Source organism: Cuculus canorus, chromosome 7 (assembly GCF_017976375.1).
Source record: "Cuculus canorus isolate bCucCan1 chromosome 7, bCucCan1.pri, whole genome shotgun sequence".
NCBI classification, from domain to species: Eukaryota; Metazoa; Chordata; class Aves; order Cuculiformes; family Cuculidae; genus Cuculus; species Cuculus canorus.
Genome location: NC_071407.1, coordinates 23,254,828 through 23,276,333, shown reverse-complemented (window position 1 = coordinate 23,276,333; position 21,506 = coordinate 23,254,828). Strand labels below are relative to the sequence as shown.

The 21,506-nt window shown below is 39.0% G+C and overlaps 1 protein-coding gene across 1 annotated transcript in view; it reads right to left on the bottom strand.

Moving 5' to 3' along the window:
• Window positions 1–21,506, bottom strand: part of LRMDA (leucine rich melanocyte differentiation associated) — a 602,786-nt gene that overhangs the window by 83,640 nt on the left and 497,640 nt on the right. Inside the window, exon 6 of the mRNA XM_054071217.1 lies at window positions 16,410–16,494. Coding sequence (XP_053927192.1) covers window positions 16,410–16,494 — 85 coding nt within the window. The remainder of the gene's footprint in view (window positions 1–16,409; window positions 16,495–21,506) is intronic.

The window sequence follows — 21,506 nt, the reverse complement described above, 5'->3', positions numbered from 1 at the left end:
CTCATTTTACCCTGTGGGAAGTTGCTAGATTACAAAACCAGAAGATATATGATATGGGAAAGTCAGAATAATCCAGGCAGGAGAACTAACTCTTGATACCATGAAAACAAGCACTTTTTAAAGATAAGTGATAAAGGACATATTACTAAAATTATCCAAGAAGCATGCACGCCTTTGATGAGAACACTGGTATTAAATGAGGTGTTCTAATTATTCAATCCATGGACCAAGAATTTAAGTCTATACAGTGCCATAACCACAGTACACAGTGCTTTCTGCCTTACTTCCTCAAATATGAAAACAGTATTCTAGTTCTTTTACTCATTGCTTATCTTGTCCACTAACTAAATAAATGCATTGGGTCATGGATAACTTCTTGCTACACACATACTTGACAGTGGGCCCATAAAAGATTTCATGATACTGAAATAAGGTAATAAGAGAGCTGCGAGAGAAAAAGCATTCTTGTTTATACATTCAAAATGAGAAGTATAACTTCCACAAGAACAGGAAGAAAATATAGTAGTACCCAAACACCTCAATTTCTCTTCAAAGCAGCATATACGTAATTAAATTTCTTTGTGTGTTTCAGTAAGAAAACATGGTAGTCAGCATTGACTTCTTGGTAGATGTATCACTTAAATCGGTAGCAGATAAAAAATAAAGAAGATAAAACTTGCTAAGTTCTGCAGTAATCCTGGTGTGAAAACTACCATTAACTCTTCTGTTTGTTTTCTCTTAGATCCACCTTACTGATGGTAAAAGGAGGACAAAAGTGGTGGGTGAAAAAAAAAGACAAAAAAGAAGGCAATTTTCTCATGAGCTTAAGTAACCAACCCTTCCCTATTACTCTCACCCAATTCAAAATGCATATGATGCCTTATTACCACACAGGGATTCAAAGAGATTCTGAGCCATGATAGGTTGAAGTCAGGAAAATGAAAAGCATCCCATGAGCAGAATTACTACATCTTTAAACAAAGACTGGAGACAGCAGGTTCTAGACCCTTCATTAACTGTGCCCCAGAGCTCCAATGTTCCCTTCCTTCTGACATCATACTAGGCTCCCTTCTTTCCTTGCTTCCAAAATTCCCATTTGTCCAAGCTTTTTCACTTGCTTAGCCAAGCTCCACAGATTACTGCATTGTGAGTGCTCAGAGATGCTCTACATAAAAGGTCATGGAATCATGGAGTGGTTTGGGTCAGAAGGGACCTTAAAGCTCATCCTGTTCCATGCCCCCTACCATGGGCAGGGACAACTTCCACTGGATCAGGTTGCTCAAAGCCTAATCAGAATCTCTTTACCGCCTCTGGCTTGATAGCCAAAGCAGCTCTTCATGTTTTTCCCAGTGCTGCTAGTTTTTCTCTTCCCCCACCCACTCCCTTTTATTTATTAAGAGTCAGAGCAACAACGTATGAAAAAAAGAACTTGCACTTAATTCAACTATGCAACATGCACAGGAAAATGTAGGAGGCCTTAAATCAGTTTGAGAAGGTTTTGTAATTGCTAAAAAGCACACCCAAACTCATCATATGCAATCCTATTATTTCCTGGGACATACACGCCACCTGTGCGATTGCCCTTTAGTTCCACCGGCTTTACATGCTCATATGTTATTTCTTTTATGCTTGTATGAGATAACAATTCTGCTTGTCTAGGTTTCTCACAGGGTATTGGAGTTACGTAAGGGAAAAAGTAAAAAGCATGAGTCGACTAATGAAATCTGTGAGAGCATACTTTTTTTTGTCTAAATATTGGAGCAATTGTCAAGGAGACAGAAGCTCTGACCGTATTTCATCTTCAAATTATGATTGTCATTGTTCATAGACTAAAAGAAATCTGACAGCCATCCTAAGATTTTAGATTCATAACTATCTTTCCAATGACACATTTCAGTGCATTTGATTACTGAAATTACAATATGATCTATGCCATGCTGCTTCTGCCCCCCCTTCCCCCAATTTAACCATGTTATCCATCAAGATCTCATCAAAGAAGTAAAATCTCATCAAACTACTCTAGGCATCTCCCAAGTCTATTTCCAAACCAAGAATCACTAAAATATTATTGCTAATGACAATCCATAAAAACATTTAAACTACTTTAAAAGAGGAGCACAAAGTTTTCGTACATCTTGGATAGAATTCACCCACAAGCTTCCATTTATTCCGTTGCCATGGAGAGCTTGGCAAACAACATCAAAATATCCAAGATCAATATTTGGATGAAGGCTTCCTAGTATCTATCTAGGCACTACAGGAAATGTTAATACTTATGAAGAAGTAATTGTCCTTCCGAGTTACTCTCCTAAAATACTGTTGACAGATTTTTAAGCTGCTTGAAGTTACACTTCAGGACGTGATACAAAACTAACATATTGTCTAGCTGAGCTGCTTAAAAATGTGTGGCCAGCTCAGACGACTGCATTTTACCTACAGGGAAAAGACTATTTAGATGCTTCCACACTGACTTAAATTTGTTCCCAAGATGCCTGAGCTCTGTCGTAAGGAATGTATTGGTAGCTTATTGAGTAGGCAGGGAAGCTCTATTGACATGAATGTGCTTTCCTCACCAGCTCATCAGACGAGAGCTGACGAACACTGAGGCCATCTTACATCTATGCACACGTAGCACCTCATCCTCAAAGATTTTAAATTAATAGTAGATAAATACTGGTCAGCGATTAATGTAGAATGAACTTACAAGAAGCAGCAATGCAGCAATAACTCATTACACATGACATCATAACCTCTATACAAATATGTAGCGTTTTCCTCCTCCCTCAAAATTTCATTGTTCTGCAAGTGAAGACTTGGCTGAAAAGCCTCATCATATATCCAGCCATATCTGTGAGGCTAAACCACCTGCATATACTTGTTTTAAAGCGGAGAAATGCCAAGCATGCGTATGGATTTCCTTCACATAATCTGTGCAGGTTTAACTACAGACAAGGAGAGAAACTGCCTAGAGATTCCCCTCTTGTACCAACACGCTCGCTTCCAACACAGTACTTCTGACTTACAGAAACCATTTCTAGACTGATTGAAAAAACTTGAAAATCAACAAAATCCTGAAAACCAGACATCTATTTTAGAAATTATATTCTATTACAACCTAGTAAAAAAAGTATTTATCTCAAAATCCATAAATTAATGCAGTTTAAAATACTTACAAACTGGTATTGAACAGTTTGCACTGGAACTTAAGAAAAATCTTCCAAATCCCTACAGAAAAAGCAATAACGAACCAAGTAAAAACTTAAGATAAGGAATGCACCAGCACTTTTAGGTAAAGTAAAAATCCATATTTAGGTTTTTTGCTTTGCATTTCACTCTTTGTTCCACCGCCATACTTAAAAAATCCCTACAACGAAAGGTAAAGTGAGTTTAAGTTTCATTTAAATGATTAGAACTCACTGTTGCACCTTTATTTACTTAAAAGTACTTTCTGAAGAAGGAACCAGTTTGTGTTACCAGAGTAATTCTGTTTTAATTTTAAATAACACTTACAACATCAACCAAAATAATTATAAAGATTTTAAAACTGGGTTCCTTACTATCAAGACCTCTACCTCACAACCTTTACTCTGAGGCTAGTAAGGCCCTGGCACAGGTTGCCCAGAGCAGTCGTGGCTGCTCCATCCCTGGAGGTGTTTGAGGCCAGGTTGGATGGGGCTTGGAGCAACCTGATCCGGGGGTGGGGGGGAGGGTGTCCCTGCTCATGGCAGGTGGTGGAACTGGATGGGCTTTGAGGTTCCTTCCAACCCAACCCATTCTATGATTCTTTAAGACCACCTTTAATCAATCATATGCTGTTTGCCTTCCCAGACTGTCTACATGGGACTGAAGAAGCACATAACATTGTAAGCTAACTTAGAGACTTGCACTTTCTAAAATTTCTGCAGAAAGCTCTACTTTTGGTCTCTTACATTTATAAGAGGAATTCCTGAACAAACCCCACAATTTCACCATAGCAGTGTTAACACTTCACCGTTCCTGCCTATGACAATGATAAAAAGAATGACAGGGTAAGATTCAACTCTATGGTGAAATACTGGAGCTTCTTTAGGCTATGTTGACAAGAAATTTTAGATCCTAAATATTAATGTCAGGAAAATACTGTCCTTACACAGGATGGACAACTCAAGGTTACAGTTGCCTTCCTGCTTGTGACTTTTCATATATCGATTTACCACTCACTGAATTTCTAGGTACTGCAACAGCCACCCAGCAAGCTAACATCTATTCAATCACAGAATCGTTAACGTTGGAAAAGACCTCTAAGATCATCCACATGAGCCCAGCACCACTGTGCCTATGAAACCAAGTCCCAATGTGCCACATCTATACAGTTTTTGAACCCCTCCAGGGATGAAGACTTCATCACTTCCCTGAGCAGCTTCTTCCAGTACTTCACCAAATTTTCAGTAAAGACTTTTTTCCTAATATCCAATCTAGCCCTCCTCTGGTGGAACTTGAGGCCACTTCCTCTTGTTGTATTGCTTGTTAGTTCAGAGGAGAGACCAGCACCCACATACATTGCTATTCTCACTGACCAAGTCACCACTAGAGCTCTTTCAAGTTTTCTTTGGACTCTACAGTCCATACCTGTACTTCACATTTTTTATTTATTTATTTCCCAAATTGCAATTCTGATTTTAAGTTGTCGTGGGAATTTTTCTGCCTGCATGATGTTTCCTGTACTTCCCAAATGACAGCTGCCTTGCAATCTATTTTAACAACTTCACTTCTTCCAGACCTGAGCAGCTATCTTCCCTAAATGTGCAGAGAGCAGAAAAAAAAAAATACTGAAGGGCTGGCAGGACAAGAGAATTTACAGACATCAGTAATATTTCCAGCACTCTCACCACTGCAGAATCCCTTGATGTTCCAATTCTGCTCATTTGTGAGCAGAACTCACCTTAGCAAGGAATTATTTTTTATAACGCCAGAGTGAAACAAAAGTGAAAAAGCAGAGCAATGATGAACAGTTAGGAGAGGGACTCCAGCTCCCCTCCACGTTCCTGCTGTCACTGTTATCTACCATCAGATTACAAGGCAGAGGAAAGCTGCACATCCACAATTAGCAGCTGAGTGAAGGGCTACGTATCTCCTTTTTGCATTATTGCAGTTTCACATGGTATTTCTTTTTCTTGACACATGATGTACTTCACATCAGTAACAGTTGACATTAGGCAGCCCCAAATTGCTTTTGAATGATCTAATAGTTTATATCTAATCTATTTATTAAAAAATTGCTCTCTTTTTTCCCCTCATGGGATATATCATTCACTACCTTTAAGAAGAAGATAATCGTCTGACTTAATTAATCGGATGAGTTTGGGAGGGGCAGCGGGGTGCATTTGGTGGATTTGGGTGGTGGTGAGTGTTTGCCAGCTTTTTTACTTTAAAATGGATTTCAGCTCTTCCATCAAGGCCCAAGGAATTATTTCCACTGAGCCCACTCCTTTTATTTCACGCAAACAAAAATGCCCATTAAGACAGGCTGCTCCTTCCCACAGTTCAGCAAAAATATCATCTTGGAGCTTCCTCCCTCCTATGAGTAAGACATAGAGATGGGACAGATGCAGTTTTTCCAAGCACATCTAGGACTAAATACACCCCTAAAGCTGATACAGTTCCCACTATTGCAGCAGGTGCTGGTGAGGGAGCTAAAGTGCTGTGGGGAAATCCAGCACATTGGTGGTGTAGCCCTGTAATTTTGGTATGCACCTATTCTAACTCTAATCAGACAAGATCGGAGCACTAATTTAGTTCTCTATTAATTGTGAGAAGCCATGTCTGCTACTACCAACATGGTTTTGAAAGGACTAGCTTAAGTCATGTGTTCTTTCAACCTCTCTATGTGTGTGACCCAACGGTGAGCAAAAGTAAAAGAAAGCAAATTTGGGGATTGTAGCCTTGCTTGGTCTTTAAGTAGACACCACAAGGGTTGCTTGCATCTCCATCTGTATTGCACTTCTCTGAAAGGACTCTTACTCTCTAGCTGCACAATTTTCAGCCTGCTGTGCTAAATATCATCATTATGTTTGGAAGGCATCCTAACAGAACTGCAATACAAATCAGTTTCACTTGAGAAGCAAAGCCTACGGTTCCTTAGGTTTTATAACATAGCGCTCAGTATAAATTCACTGAATTTTTCCAGTGCTTCACTATGTGATTTTAGGAGTCTATTTTCCACAGTAGCATGCAAGTACTAAAATTGCACTGCATTGCATTTTGCTCTCAGTAGGGGGGAAAGTGCATACTCAATGGGTTTTTTTCCATTCTTTATTTCAGTTTTATGCAGCCACAGGTGGGGGTCTTTCAGGTGGTTGCCTAGGTTTACCAGGCACTTTAGAATCATAGACAAGGCTGCTTAAAAGGGTCTTACAAAACATACCCATGATGTCAATCACACAGTAAAAGAATTTCATCCTGCGTAAAAAGAAATAACTTTCAAGATCTCTCAGACTGCAAAGGGCAACACAACAAATATCAACAAAAAAAGGATCAGCCATCCTCCATTTGGTAAGAGACACAAACCAATTTCACTTGTTTATACTTATTTTTTCCTCTCTGTATCCTCCGCTTCTCTCCAGGTGTGATCTCTCTGCTTAAGGGCATACAAAGCTAATGGAGGATGTCATGCTACTTTTCTAATATTGAGGCTATGAACAGACCACAAAACTATCACAAAACTGGAAAAAAAGGGAAGTTGTCAGCATACTTAACATTTGCTTTCAGAGCTCTGAAAGGGACTTTGATCAGCCAACATATCATTAGATCATGAATACAGATATTCATATCCTATAAAATGTTGACAGCTTTCTCTTCTTGCACAAGAACACACAATGAAATCATACAAAGGTACCCCCTTTCTTTCCTGAAAGCAAAATTAAAGAAAGGAACCTTCATCTGCTCCAAGCACAGCACGCATACTGAACAAAGAGATGCAGAATACACCACATTGTTTTGGCTGTTCATTGTTTGGAAGAACTGTACGTGTTATTGCAATATGTGCGCACCATGAAGAACCAGCACACAAGGGGATTAAATAGTTTCTTCACTGTTACACAGATGGCTGCCCTACTGCAAGAAATCCTCCCTCCTTCCCAGTTTCCAAATAGGTTTCTACATGCATTCATTATGTGGGAATTAGTATGTTCATTATGATGAGACCCACAGCCTCTTCATTCTGCTCAGTAACACCAACTAAAGGACAGCAGCCAAGGTCACACATGAGTCCTATCCTGCTACATAGTCTAAATCCTCAGAGAAACACTGCTTAAAATGGAACATCCAAATTATTTTAGTAATAACCAATACGAAGAACTGTGAATGATATTCAGATATAGGAGGACTTTCTGTGCGCATGTCATTTTCTTTTTATCAATAGAGTTCAGCATTTAAGAAGCTACTGTGCACACACTCAAAAGTAAGATTCTGTGTCAGAGAGGTTCGAAGGCCTCTATCCATCCACTATTATAGAGTCATAGGTTCATAGTAGTCCTGTTATGAACTACTGAGCTCATTCAAGGAGGCACAGAATCACAGAATGGTTTGGGTTGGAAGCGACCTTAAACCCATCCAGCTCCAAACTCCATGCTATGGGCAGAGATACCTTCCACTGGATCAGGTTGATCAAAACCCCATTCAACCGGGCCTTGAACACCTCCAGGGATGGGGCAGCCATGACTTCTCTGGGTAACCCATGCCAGTGCCTCATCACCATCATAGGAAAATATTTCTTCCTAAGATTGCTTCTAACATTTCTTCCCCACCCCAGGTGGCCAAGAAGGCCAATGGTATTTTGGCTCGTATCAGAAACAGCATGGCCAGTAGGTCCAGAGAGGTTATTCTGCCCCTGTAATTGGCACCTTGAATCCTGTGTTCAGTTCTGGGCCCTTCATTACGAGAAGGATGTTGGGGCTCTGAAGCGTGTCCAGAGAAAAGCAATGAAACTGGTGAGGGGGCTGGAGAACAAGTCTTATGAGGAGCTGCTGAGGGAACTGGAGTTGTTTAGCCTTGAGAAGAGGAGGCTGAGGGGAGACCTTAGTGCTCTCTACAACTACCTGGAAGGAAGTTGTAGGGTGGGTGCTGGTGTCTTCTCCCAAGTGACAGGGGACAGGACAAGGGGAAACGGCCTCAAGTTCCACTGGAGGAGGTTCGGACTGGACATCAGAAAAATTTTTTTCTCAAAAATGGTCATCAGGCCTTGGCAGAGGCTGCCCAGGGAGGGGGTTGAATCACCATCCCTGCAAGTATTTAAAAGATGGGTAGACGAGGTGCTCGGGGACATGGTTTAGTGGCAGATAGGAATGGTTGGACTCAATGATCCAAGAGGTCTTTTCCAACGCGGTGATTCTATGATCTCATCTCAATCTCCCCTCTTTCAGCTCAAAACCTTTCCTCCTCACCCCATCCCTGCATTCCCTGATCAAGAGCCCCTCTCCAGCTTTCCTGGAGTCCCTTTCATCTGTGGAACGCTGCTCTAAGGTCTCTCCAGAACAGCCTCTTCTCCAGGCTGACAAAATGGTAGCAATCCATTAGGCAAATTAGTTTTCATAAACAATAATCCTGGTCTGTAAAATATTTTGTGATCCTACTGTAATATCTCAGATGCTGGTAAGCAGTTTTGCCTCAAAAGCATCAAAAATCTCCTGAAACTTCCCTCAAAAAAAATATTAAATGAAACAATGAGAATTTATATTTTCATTACAGAATAATTTTGATGAGCATACACCATCTTTAATGTTTCCAACATTTGATACACAGACTCTTAGCATGGGGCAGATATTTACTGCCTCTATTAAAATATGTTCATAGCGAAGACTATTCAAATGCATCATGTACTGTAATTTTTTTAACCAACAGCATAAAGCTTTATATTTTCTGTGTACTACAGAACAGTCCAGGCTGTATGGACTACAACAACATGTGTCTATACGTTATTAAAAACAGTAAATTCCCATTTAAGCAAGGGTTACAATCTGTGCACTAAACACTCATTGATGGTTATGAATCAAAATGAAGAGGGGGGTCTCATAGCAGGTGTGCATATCTATGAATTTCAATACATTGTAAAGCTGTCTGTAGCCAACAGCTTCATCACTTGGCCTTTCTGAGCTTGGAGACAGGCAATTTTTCATGATTTTACTATTTCTGGCCAAACAAAAAGTTTTTAATTAAATATACGACAGGATTCCAGATGTTTGTTTATTTGTTCCAATGAGGCTGTAAAAATGCCTGCATGATAAAATTGGAGGGGACTCCTGCAAAACCAGGCTACGCTGGAGCGCTAACTAAACACTAGGGTCTCTCAGGAGACCGGATGTGAGTGTACTTGGAACCTGATTTCTCTGGAAGGGCTGTAATACCACTGGACTTCTTTATTGTAAAAGATTATAAAGTCAAACAGCAAATTTACTGGTCTTTCTTAAAGCAAAAAAAAAAAAAAATGCCATTTGCACACACAATGCATCACAAGTTCTCCTACATCTCTAAAGGAGATTTTAGATAGGTTTATGGTTTTGGATCCCAAGTTTCCACTCACAGAAGCCAACATTCTCTATGTTTTTTTCTGACACTTTACAGTCTTGGAGCTCCACTCTTGTGGCATGGAGCATTCTCATGGTTTCTTATTGCCAATATGACAAAATGACCTTTGTTGTGAAACATCAGACACTTTCTAGTCTACCCAAAAACCTAAAGTTACAGTTTTCCGTTACTTACCGTATTCCCTCTGCTGTGACGCTTGTATGGGTGAATGGGTTAGTTTTGGCAAATATGGGAAAAGTTGCAATGAAAACCTCAGAAATCATGGGAACAGTGACAAAAAGCACGGAAAATGGTCAGGTCTTCAAGAGTCAGACTGGAGAATGTGCACTGTGGAAAAATGAAAATGTCTATAATATTCGGAAAAAAACAGCTGACAATTTTGAAAGGCTGCCCGAGTCTGACTCCTAATTCCCATTAGATGCAGAATGGGATTTTGGTGTCCAAATCCTTAGGTAGCTAATAAAATTGTAATGTAAATTTTATTAACCAGTTAATTACTCTCTTTTTGTCTTTTCAAGTCTTGCTACAGATAAACACCCATATTTTATTCCCACAGAAACACAGCACTCCTGAAAGTAATCCTCCTAGAATCCACAGCTAGTCACACCCCTTGGGTTCCCTTTCAAACCACAGAACACAAAGGCGGCTCACAAATTAAAATATGCTGTCATTGAAAACTACTTAACTTTTCTGATCATTGAAACCAAGACTTTGCACAAAACTGCAAGTCACACTACAGATAATCCCCAACTCATCCAGCCCACCCTAGTTTCACATGGCAAATTCCTCTCATGACTGCAATACACAACAAGATAACGGTACACTTTTATGCTGAGGTTTTCACAACCTACAGTATCCCGATTCAAATCCAACATTCCTCATACACACAGACAAGAAATTGTTGACTTCGTAAGTGACAAGAACATGAATCCAATGACCCAGAAAATGTATTTCTTGAACCATATTAGTCAAGGTCACACTGAAATCCAAACACAATTTATTCCACACTTGGGCAAGTCTTTATGCTTTACAGAGAAACATGCAGGCACTGGCAGAGACTGTCACTACGGAGCAAGTGAGGTAAACTGGTCCACAAAAGACCACTGCTCTTGGTGGCGTTAGTACTCTAGTAAACTAATAATACAGTCATAGAATCACCAAGGTTGAAAAAGGCCTCTCAGACCACCCAATCCAACTGTCAACCCAACACCACCGTGCCTTCCAAACGATGTCCTGAAGTACCGCATCTACATGCTTTTTTAACCCCTCCAGGGATGGAGGCTCTATCGCTTCCCTGGGCAGCCTCTTCTAGTGCTTCACCACTCTTCCAGTACAGAATTTTTTCCTGATAGCCAGTCTAAACTGCCCTTGTTTCAACTTGAGGCCAGAGGAGGTATTTATTCCAATGCCTTATGTTCACCTTCTCCCACAGCGCCAAAAGAAGACAATTTCCACCTACTCATGTTGGGGCTAAGTCATGAGCACAGCACAACTCACCATTGGGACATATTTCCTGGAATTGCTAGGAAAGGTCGCATCTTATTTTTGAGTGTTCCTGTCCCTGGAAAATATGATCTTGTCTGTTCCATGCTACTGTGAACAAGTTTTGTTTATTGGTTTTAAGGTTATTCATCTCATGGTCAGAAGACCCTGGTCTAAGAGGTATGCAGTCTATCACTCACGGTAACATCACAGAGTTTAAAAACTACGTTATTTTTGAAGGACACCTCATGTAAACCAACAAAGAAAATTTCTCACTATTCACAGAATCTCTGCCCGATACAGAACTCCCATCTATTGCATCTGTTTGCTGTTCTATTACTCAACCTGTTCATAGTTATTAGATACGTTAAAGCAATTACTTCTTCTATACATATATAGAAACCCTTTGCTAGAAAATTGTTTAGGATTTGTTAGATTAACTGAATGATAAAGTACTACCCAAAGTTTCATTATTTTTATTATTCTCTTTTTAGGCAGCATACAATGAGCTGTTTTATGAAGATATACAGAAAAATCAATTGATAACCATGAAGTGCAGTTCACATTAAGAAAACTAACTAATTATGATAAGTTGCTACATAAATTGCTTTGTGACTTTCCCTGCAATCAATTTCAAACTCTAAATAAGCCTCTGGCTTGAAAACACAATGAGGACCTAACAACTGTGTCAATAACAACAATAGAGAAGACTGCAATGATAATATAAACAGGATAATTATCTTTCTGGAAGTTTTTATGCTAACTGATTTCCTTTTCTTTTTATGTCTGTGATATAAAGACGGTGGGACTTTTCAGCATATGCAAGTATTGAGTTGAAAGCCTTCAAAAATAAGAACTCAGTGTACCAACATTTATTATGAAGAAGCGGGTGTCATTTTTTAATTTTGCTTCAGAAAGTTTGAAATATTACCTAAAACCACTAGATGCAAGTCCTGAAAAATCAACAGACATTATGAGCTCCAGATGAAACTGAGAATATTTCTTTCTAAAGTATAAAGTACATATTTCTATAAGATCTAGATTAGACATTGGGAAAAAATTCTTCATGATGAGGGTGGTGAGGCACTGGCATAGATTGCTGAGACAAGTTATGGATGCCCTATCCCTGGAGGTGTTCAAGGCCAGTTTGGATGGGACTTGAAGCAACCTGATCCAGTGGGAGGTGTCCCTGCCCACAGCAGAGGGTGGAACTGGATGGGCTTTAAGTTTCCTTCCAACCCAAACCATTCTATGATGCTATAGGCAAGCTAGGCAAATTCAGCTGGAACAGGTCCAAACTATCCTCCAGGGCTTTCACAGATCATGTCAATGATATTGCTCCCTCTGGCTCTCAAAAAATTATACCTTTTTACTTCAACACCAAATTTTGAAAGCAGCAGGTCTCCTGTGACATCAATTGGGATTGCAAATTCTAGCACAACTGGATGGCCCAATGCTTACTGTGAATTCTAAAGTACATGGCTGTCTCGATGCAGTGCATAACTCAACTCATACAAAGGTGGGGGTTTTACCCTAAAAATCAGACAGAATGCATTCTGTGTAGTAATACCAGTCCATACTGAAAATTTAGAATGCCAAACACTCTGACTACAATAGCAGAGTATAATGATCACCGGAAAAAACCCTACAAATCAAGTTCAGGTATCCCTCTAAGAGATTATATCCTACATGCTGCTTCTTGCTTAGAAATGCAAAAGTTTGGCACTTCCTTCATTCCAAAACAAGTCCTCAGCACATGCCTGGTTACGCAAAAAAAAAGAAACTGAGCAGGATAACGTCTCTCTCCTTTTATTCAAAACTGCTTTATAAATCTACCTTTAGAGGTTTAATAGGAAGAATTCTTCTGAGCACTCATCGTTCAAACATAAAATGAGAAGATGCAATGTCTCTGCATACCAGAACCCTTGGATTATTAACTGAACAGACACCAAAACAGGACAGTGGATTTGTTCAGGAAGTTCTTAAAAGCCAGAATAGATTGGAACTATTAAGCGCTGGCATAGATCCAGACTAAGGCTCTAAAAACTACTTACATAAATACAGGCTTAGTTTTTAATGGAAACTGCCTCCTCTTCATCTTACCAGTAAGCTATGGGGCCGACTCACCACTGGTTCTTCCCAGAAACAATAGCGCGAGGAGATGAGACATTTGTAAAATGTTACTGGAAACCAAATGGCTTTGCAAATGAATAGATTTTTCAAGTAAATCAGGTAATGAACAATGTTGTAAAATATCTGTTTATACAAAGGCCATTCAGCACTTTTTTTTTTTTTACACGGGAAAAACAGATTTTCATGATAGTCATGATTCAGTAATAATGTTTCTTGAGAGACAGAATGATAATTTACCATTTTTCCCCACCAACCGGAAAGCACTGGCCTTTTTATAAGTCAATTTGAGTTTGAATGCTTAGACATAACAAACAAACTTCCTTACCAAAGATGCCATTATGGAAAAGGAATATACAACCTGAGGGGGGTGGAAGGTTGGGAGCCTTTTTCCACACATCAAGAAAATTATCCCTAAAATTACATTATTACAATTCTAAAATACCTTTTTTTTCATCAATTTCAACTATGTTAAGAGCTGAAAGCTCTACTGTAAGATTTTTATAGGTAACCAGTTAACAAATTCTTAATAAGGAATAGAAGGGTACTTGGGCCACATATAGAAACCACTAATAACAAAGGACAAACAACATTTTTTGAGCAAGTTTCTACTAAAATGCAGAACATTTAATCACTTTCATGTAATAGAAGCATGGCCATTTCTATTTAAAAATAACAATAAATAACTGGTTTGGGTTTTTTTTTTTAATATAAGATGTATCTAGTTAGCAGACAGGCAGGGCCCATTTTGGTTTGTTTCATCAGAAAATCTGAAAACTAGAATGATACAAGCAATTCAGAGACAAGTGGAGCACCTTACATGACAGGAGAGTGCATCTTAAAACTAACTTTTTTTATCTGGGTAAGAGAACAGTACAAGCTTTGCACAAGGAAACTACTGGTGTCTAAAACCCTATAAAAGGAAACAAAAACGCAAGTTAAACAAAGAACCAAGGGAAGACCCTTAGGAGTTTTAGATCATTGTTTTGGAATAAAAACAAAAATAAAGCTATATATAAAATTTCCCGTTTGGAAGGTTTACCTAACGGGACAGCAATTAGATCTCATGAAGAATCAGGTCATGTTGCTGTCAGGTGCCAAAAATCTGCATGAAAGGACAACATATTTTCTGCTAAAAAGCATGAATAGTGGGACAGAGTAATGGTTCAATATAGAGAAGGGTCTAAGCAACAAAGTAACTCAGGGAAAACAACTTTTCCAAGATGGGAAAAAAATTCTAAAACTTAAAAAAGTGCATCAAATATTTAGTGTTCTCTGTGTACCTTTCTATACTCAAGCATCACAATACTTGATATAATATTTACAGCGTTTATTCCATCACACTCCATGCTGCTGCCACATTATCACACACCATTTCAGTGTGCTCTGAAAAGGAGTATCGTATACAGCAAATATACAGGCAGCCCTGAAAGAGCAGATCCTGCCTGGAAATAATACAGTGTATGCACAAACACAAGAGCTACTAGATGCACGATGCAACACATGCAGAATTACATACTTTTGCTCCCTGAAAAATTCAGAGCTAAATGAATGAATAAAAAGTGTCCAAGTAAAACTGTTCCATTCAAATACATTCAGCTTGCTCCTGCTCCTCTCTCCCAGTGCCCCAAAAATCGATTTACAGCTATACCAAACCATTTGCCAGACTTTCAGATTCTGGTAAGCAAGTTTCTCCAGGGACAAATCAGAGCACTCACAAACTTACAGCATTCTCCTTTCCAGTTTGCATGGAAAATTGCCAATATTTACATATGGAACAGCTGATTCAATCATTTTTTACAACACTGAAAGCATTCAGTGAAGAAAAAAACTAAGATATGCAGTACCTAAAATAGCATGTTTAAGTATTTCATTCTTTTCTTAGAGGTTTTTCTATTGCCTCCAATTAATCTTTTATGGGCTTGTGAACTTAGAGATTTTTCTTTGCATAAAAGAAGTTGATTGAGTTCATGAGCCCTGCCAGCAGGTTGCTCCAAGCTTTATTTACAACACCTGGAATTTTGGAAAGCTTTCTTAATTATTTCCTTGTGAATATATTTTATATGTACGTATATATAAACTTATTCGATTGTGCCAACAATGTCTCTTCTAGGGCAAATTTTATCCCTTTTTTGGATGACACACACTTCTTTATTCACTTTAATTATAACCGTGCTTAATCACGAAGGAAATTTTCAGTATACGTTTAGCATGCAAAGCAGGATATTTCTGGGAAGAAAGAAGAAAGAAGTAATGAAGAATTATGTCAACAGCTAAGGGTAAAAAGTTAATAACGTGGGGGATATAATTTTCCTCTTTCATAGTAAGAGAGCAGCCAGTCTCAAACACTTGCAAAGAGAGTGTACTTAGAACCCAGTGAATCCTAGCTGTGAAGGGACACAGTATGGACCTGTCTGCAATGCCTACTATAGCCACACATTGATTTATTTATTATTTATTTAATTCAAATAATTCTTCATTGGTTGAGAAGTCAACCAATGATGCTTAATGCTACTGGCATTTCTTTGGCCAGCTCGGATTCCAAAATCACCCATGAAGCCACACTTATAATTTGTTACCTTCTAAATGAACAGATCTGAGCATATTTGGTTTTTAGCGGTACTTTAAATGCATTTTTATAGAACTTGGGCATTTACAACATTCTGTCGTTCTACTTGTTTTCTTACTAGAAGCCAGTCATTTAATCCAATACCAGAAGTCCAACCACAAAGTAACTACACTTACCTGAAAATTGAAGCCACAGCACACATCTTGGGAACTGGAGGAGGCAGTGGGTTGTGGTTATTTTCATGGGTGTGGGGGGTTGTTGTTTAATCTCTGAAGAGATTAAATGTGTACTCAAACCTAGGATTTTGCGTTGGTCCTTTCTCTTTGAAAAGAACCAGTTACTCCATGAACTCAGTGTCAGAACACACCACACTACAGACCTTTCAGCACATCTGATTTCCAGGACAACATAGAAATTCACACCAAAAAAACTATCACTGAATGTTATTATCCATAGATTTACTTGCCTTCCCAGTAGACTACCTTTAAATCCTATTTAATTTGAGTTAAAATCTGTAGTCTTGACAGGTATGGTTTTCTCATCTAGAGCTTGAAAGGCGCAGTGTTCTCTATAAAGTGCCAATGCAGCAGGAACTAACACAGAGGTGGCCTTACAGCAAAGCTTACCACCTCGCAGTGGTTCATACCAATAAAAGTTCAGTTCATACCTCTGTGATTGGTGAGGTCCCTGGATCCCGAAGGCAGAGGTGTATAGTGCATCTCTGGAGAGGTGGAGGCAGCACCACTGGAGCCCTGAGTGAAAAACCAAACGTTATCAGGGCTCTGAGTGAAAGTCAATGATCACACAAAGAGGATGCACCTGCAAAATGAGTTCTGTGATGTGGTTACAGGTGCACAGTCACCAGCCGTGGAGGATTAATTTGTTTTTGTTAAAGCTGCCTGCAATGCTTCAAGGTAGCTGCATTCACCAGAGTTTACACTCTGAGACTAGGTATCATTACTGAAAGAATATTTTCATACAGCTCACAGCTTTGAAAAATTACCATCTTTCTCAGAAAATGTTTGGGCAATATTAAAAATGTTTCTCTTGGTGAAGCAGATAAATATTTACAGGAAGGAAGTTATGAGTGAGTCCACATTAAGAAAGAAGACAGAAAACAGAAAGCTGGGACAAGGCATCATACTTTTCAAAGCTAAGCAAAAAAATGATTGTGGCATTCCACTGTCCTTCCACCAGACCAGGCAGCTCAAGACCCCATCCAACCTGGTCTTGAACCCTTCCAGGGAGGCGGCAGCAACAACTTCCCTGAGCAACCTGTGCCAGTGCCTCACCACCATCACTGTGAAGAATTTCTTCATCATCTCATCTCAGAGGGTGAGATGAGCAATGTAGCATCTGAAATTAATTCAAAGAACAGGCTCACAACTATCTGTTTTCTTCAGGCCTAGTTGTCCAAGGTAACACAAGAAGAAAAATGTCACTAACTATTTACCATAAGGCTTCATCCCTGTAAGTCACTCCAAAAGCTGGAGGAATAAGTGGTCTCATACTGTACACTCGAGATGTTATCTGCCTATTCAAGTGTACTTATTTGTGACTCTGATAATAGCAAAGGTTTCTCTTTGGTACTTTTAATCTCAATTTAGACTGTTGACAGCTTGATGATAGCTTTTCCTAAAATTACTGGAAGAGACTTTGCCTTTTCAGCAATATACCACTGAGTGAGCAAAATTCAAGAGCCTCTAAAAAGGATATTGGAATGAAGGGGCAATTTAGCTTTATTTCCAATTTTAGGAAAAGCAAGAACAGGATGGTTTGTTTATTGGCATTTTGCTGTTATTTTATGTACAGTATATAATTCCCTGTCAAATATAGAACAGTTTTCATTACCTTTCAGCTAAGCATCACGTTAGAGCAACTTTAATTCTATGGAATATCATCCAGAGTTTGGATTGTTTTGCACTGAATCACGTTTCTGAGTAAACTTGTGCACCAGCAGAAAGACAACTTGTATTCCTTATCACATTCTGATGTTTGGTCCTAAGTTATTTTCCAAAGAGATTTTATAGATCGTATTGCTCTTAATGTTCACAGGAATATTTTGACAGTGAAAGCACTGACATGCGAGAGTTATGTCTTCAAGTATTGGTTACATGCGCATCAGAAATTCTCGTTCTGATGTTCAGTGGAAAGTAACTACAAATACATACAGCTTTGAGAAAAGTTGGTTAAAATGGGTGGTTGCTGCAGTTTTAGAGGAACAGGTCACCACATAACTCAGTAATGAAATTCTTAAGTAATATTACAGGAGAAGCTTGTATTCTTGCACACATTTTTCAGCCTGGAAAAGAGAAGGTGTCAGGGAGACCATACAGCAGCCTTCCAGTACCTGAAGAGGGCACACAAGAAAGCTGGGGAGCGACTTTTTACAACGGCATGTACTGATAGGACAAAGAGGAATGGCTTTAAATTGGAAAGGGGAAGATTTAGATTAGATATTAGGAAGAAATTCTTCGCAATGAGGGTGGTGCGGCCCTGGCACAGGTTGCCTGAGGAAATCGTGGATGTCCCCTCCCTGGAGGTGTTCATGGCCAGGGTGGGTGGGGCCTTGAGCAACCTGATCCAGTGGAAGGTATCCCGGCCCATCACAGTGGGTTGGAACTGGATGGGCTTTAAGGTCCCTTCCAACCCAAACCATTCTATGATTACAGTAATCCAACTTTTGCAGTATATCATAGTACAAGGCATAAAGTTAGTGCTCACAGCCTAAGTTATGTATATAACTAAAAATTTGCTAAACTGAGGTCTCTGTCTTCATATTAACCTGTAAGTTTTCTTTGAGCTAAGACTTGTCATACTTGACACTAAATATTTTGTAAGAGAGTAGCAGATTTTCAAACTATGTTCATCAAAATTACAGAAACTGGAGAAGCTGCAGTGGGAAAAAACCCAAACAACAATGAACCAAATGAAAACAAACAAAAAAACTCAACCAAACAAAAGAATAACAGCCAAAATACCCTCCCAAAACCTGAACTTTGAGTAATTATAATTAAAGCAATGGTTATTGTTCAGGAAATTTTCATTTTCTATTAACGAGTGAGCTGTGGCTCTGTTGGCTATAATAGAGTATCTTTAATACTTGTCGATATTCTTCTATTTGTGCTGCATAGCTTATATTTTTATCCTAGTATTTCTCCATTAATATTTACCCTGTTTTCTAAGGCATGCCACAAATTCTTTACACGACTAAACGCATCAGTAACTGCAGTAGCCATTAGTGTATTACACATGACAATTTTCACAATACAGGCAGAACAGCAGCATGTTGGTCTTTTCTTGACAAGGGTTCAACAGATACACAACACACTGATGGAAAGATGTAGCCAGTAAAATTGTTTCAATACACACATACATATCAAGGAAGATTTCCTTAGCTAAATACATTTAATTCCAAAATATCTTCAGACCACGACACCAAGAAAAATCTTAGTTCAATCAAGACATGATCCAAATGAGAGAGATGATAGAGCGCACAATGACACGTGGTAGCAAAACCCCAAATAATTAAGAAAATATTATTTACTATGGAGCTAAAGACATAGACTAAGAATTCTCTTGTACTTGTTAACTCAGAAAGATTTTAAGTGTTTGGGGTTTCTCCTTTTGCAACATATTTCTCATCTAGTATGAGAATATCTCAAATGTTCAGCTTTTCAATGCGACTAATTTCATAGAATCACTAAGGTTGGAAAAGACCTCTAAGCTCACCCAGTCCAACTGTCAGCTCAACCCCACCATGCTTACTGAACCATTTCCCAAAGCACTATGTCTGTAAATCTTTTTACACCTCCAGGGACAGAGACACCACCACTTCCTGGGCAGCCTCTTCCCATGCTTCACAACCTTTTCACGAAGAGGCAAATTTCTCGGGGATAGCATGATACTAATTTTCTAAGTCTGACCCACAATTATCAAGAATGCTCAATGTTCTGTGATTCTGTTGTTTATTTCCATTCACCACAGTTTCAACACCTGTCAAAGTCATCCAGTAAGCAATGACCCTAGCAATTTAAAAGCTCGTTGCTTCTCATTTGATGATTTACATTCATATAAAAACTCAAACCAATCCTGTGACATGGCAGTGATCAGCTCAATGGTGCATATCACGTTATCAAACTAAAAATGTGGATTTAGTAAGAAAGTGTGATTTATTTCAAAAGACTTTTACTACATCCACAGGGAAACTACAATTAAGAATGAAGGAAATCACTGCATTATCCATTTTTTTAAACTGACAACATTTCTCCAGAAGGGAATATGATTAATGGGACAATCTGTGGCATAGTTCCAACCTAAAGGATCAACTCATACTTACTGTTGAAAAACTTTTCCTTTTATGTAAACAAACAGTAATATCTTCCTGATAAGCATATTCTGTCTCAAATGCACTAAGTGCTTAAAATCAATCACACTTTAAGACATATATGGCTTACTGTAATTTTAAGATTTGTCTGCATGAACATCTACTTAAGCTAAGGACTCATTTTGCGTCTTTTGGGATCTCAGATATCTTCCCCAAGAGATACAATGTCAACAGCCTTCAATAGAATTATAGAATCATTAAGGTTGGAAGAGACCTCTAAGATCATCTAATCCAACCATCAGCCCAACCCCACCATGCTTACAAAACCGTATTCTCAAGTGCCTCAAGTTTTTGCACACCTCCAGGGATGGAGACTCCACCACTGCCCTGGGCAGCCGATTCTAATGCTTCACCACTCTTTCAGTAAAGAAATTTTTCCTAATATCAAAGCCTCCACTAGCACAACTTCAGGCCATTTCCTCTAGTCCTATTGCTTGTCACTTGAGAGAAGAGAACAACATCCACCTCACTACAGCCTCCTTTCAGGTCTCCCCTCAGCCTCCTTTTCTCCACACTAAACAACTCCAGTTCCCTCAGCTGCTCCTTGTAAGACTTGTGCTCCAGACCCTTCACCAGCTTCATTGCCCTGCAACAAATATATAATTCATATATATTTTTAAAACTTGCCTAAATATCTGTGTACCAATATGACAACAATGCATCGATTCAACCCCTTTATAGCACTGATGGTAGCAACTCACATGTCTTAACCCATGAGTATACAGGACCATCATGATTTGTTCACAGTTGTGATAAATGTACAGAAACTTACATGGAACTCCTTCTCAAGATTCTTTTCCCAAAAAACATTAGATGTAACAGATTAAGAATTAATTTTTCAGAGATTAAATATATATATGTCATGCACAAATGTGTGATAAGGAATACAGTCTACCTAATTTAAATGTATTCATTTTGAGGTTGAATTAATGACGTGCCTGTAGAAAACACTACTTTAGGGGGGACGGTTTCTTCCCATGAGTTTGCAGAGCATCAAGCACAATGGGGCTTCGACTTCACTGTGAGGTCTTTGAGAAACTCGTGATAGCAGGAAATATTACAGGAAGCAACAGTTCACCAAGTCTTTCACCTTTCCATCCTAGGGAATGATTAAGGAAGAATAACTTTCTTTCAAATGTGAACTCAGCCAGTGAAAGAAAGGGATAAAGTGTGAAAGGGGATAAAGACACTAGAAAATATGCAAAAGCTGTACATGGCAGGCTACAAAATGTCTTGGTTTCTTCTGCCTAGCTGTGAAGTAGGCTGGAGGTCTCACACCTGCTAGCTGGAGTTCGCAACCAACCCCAGTACACTGTTCTGTTCCAGACCACCAACAGGTGGCATGACATGCTCACACGGAGAGCCAGCTTTCCTTAA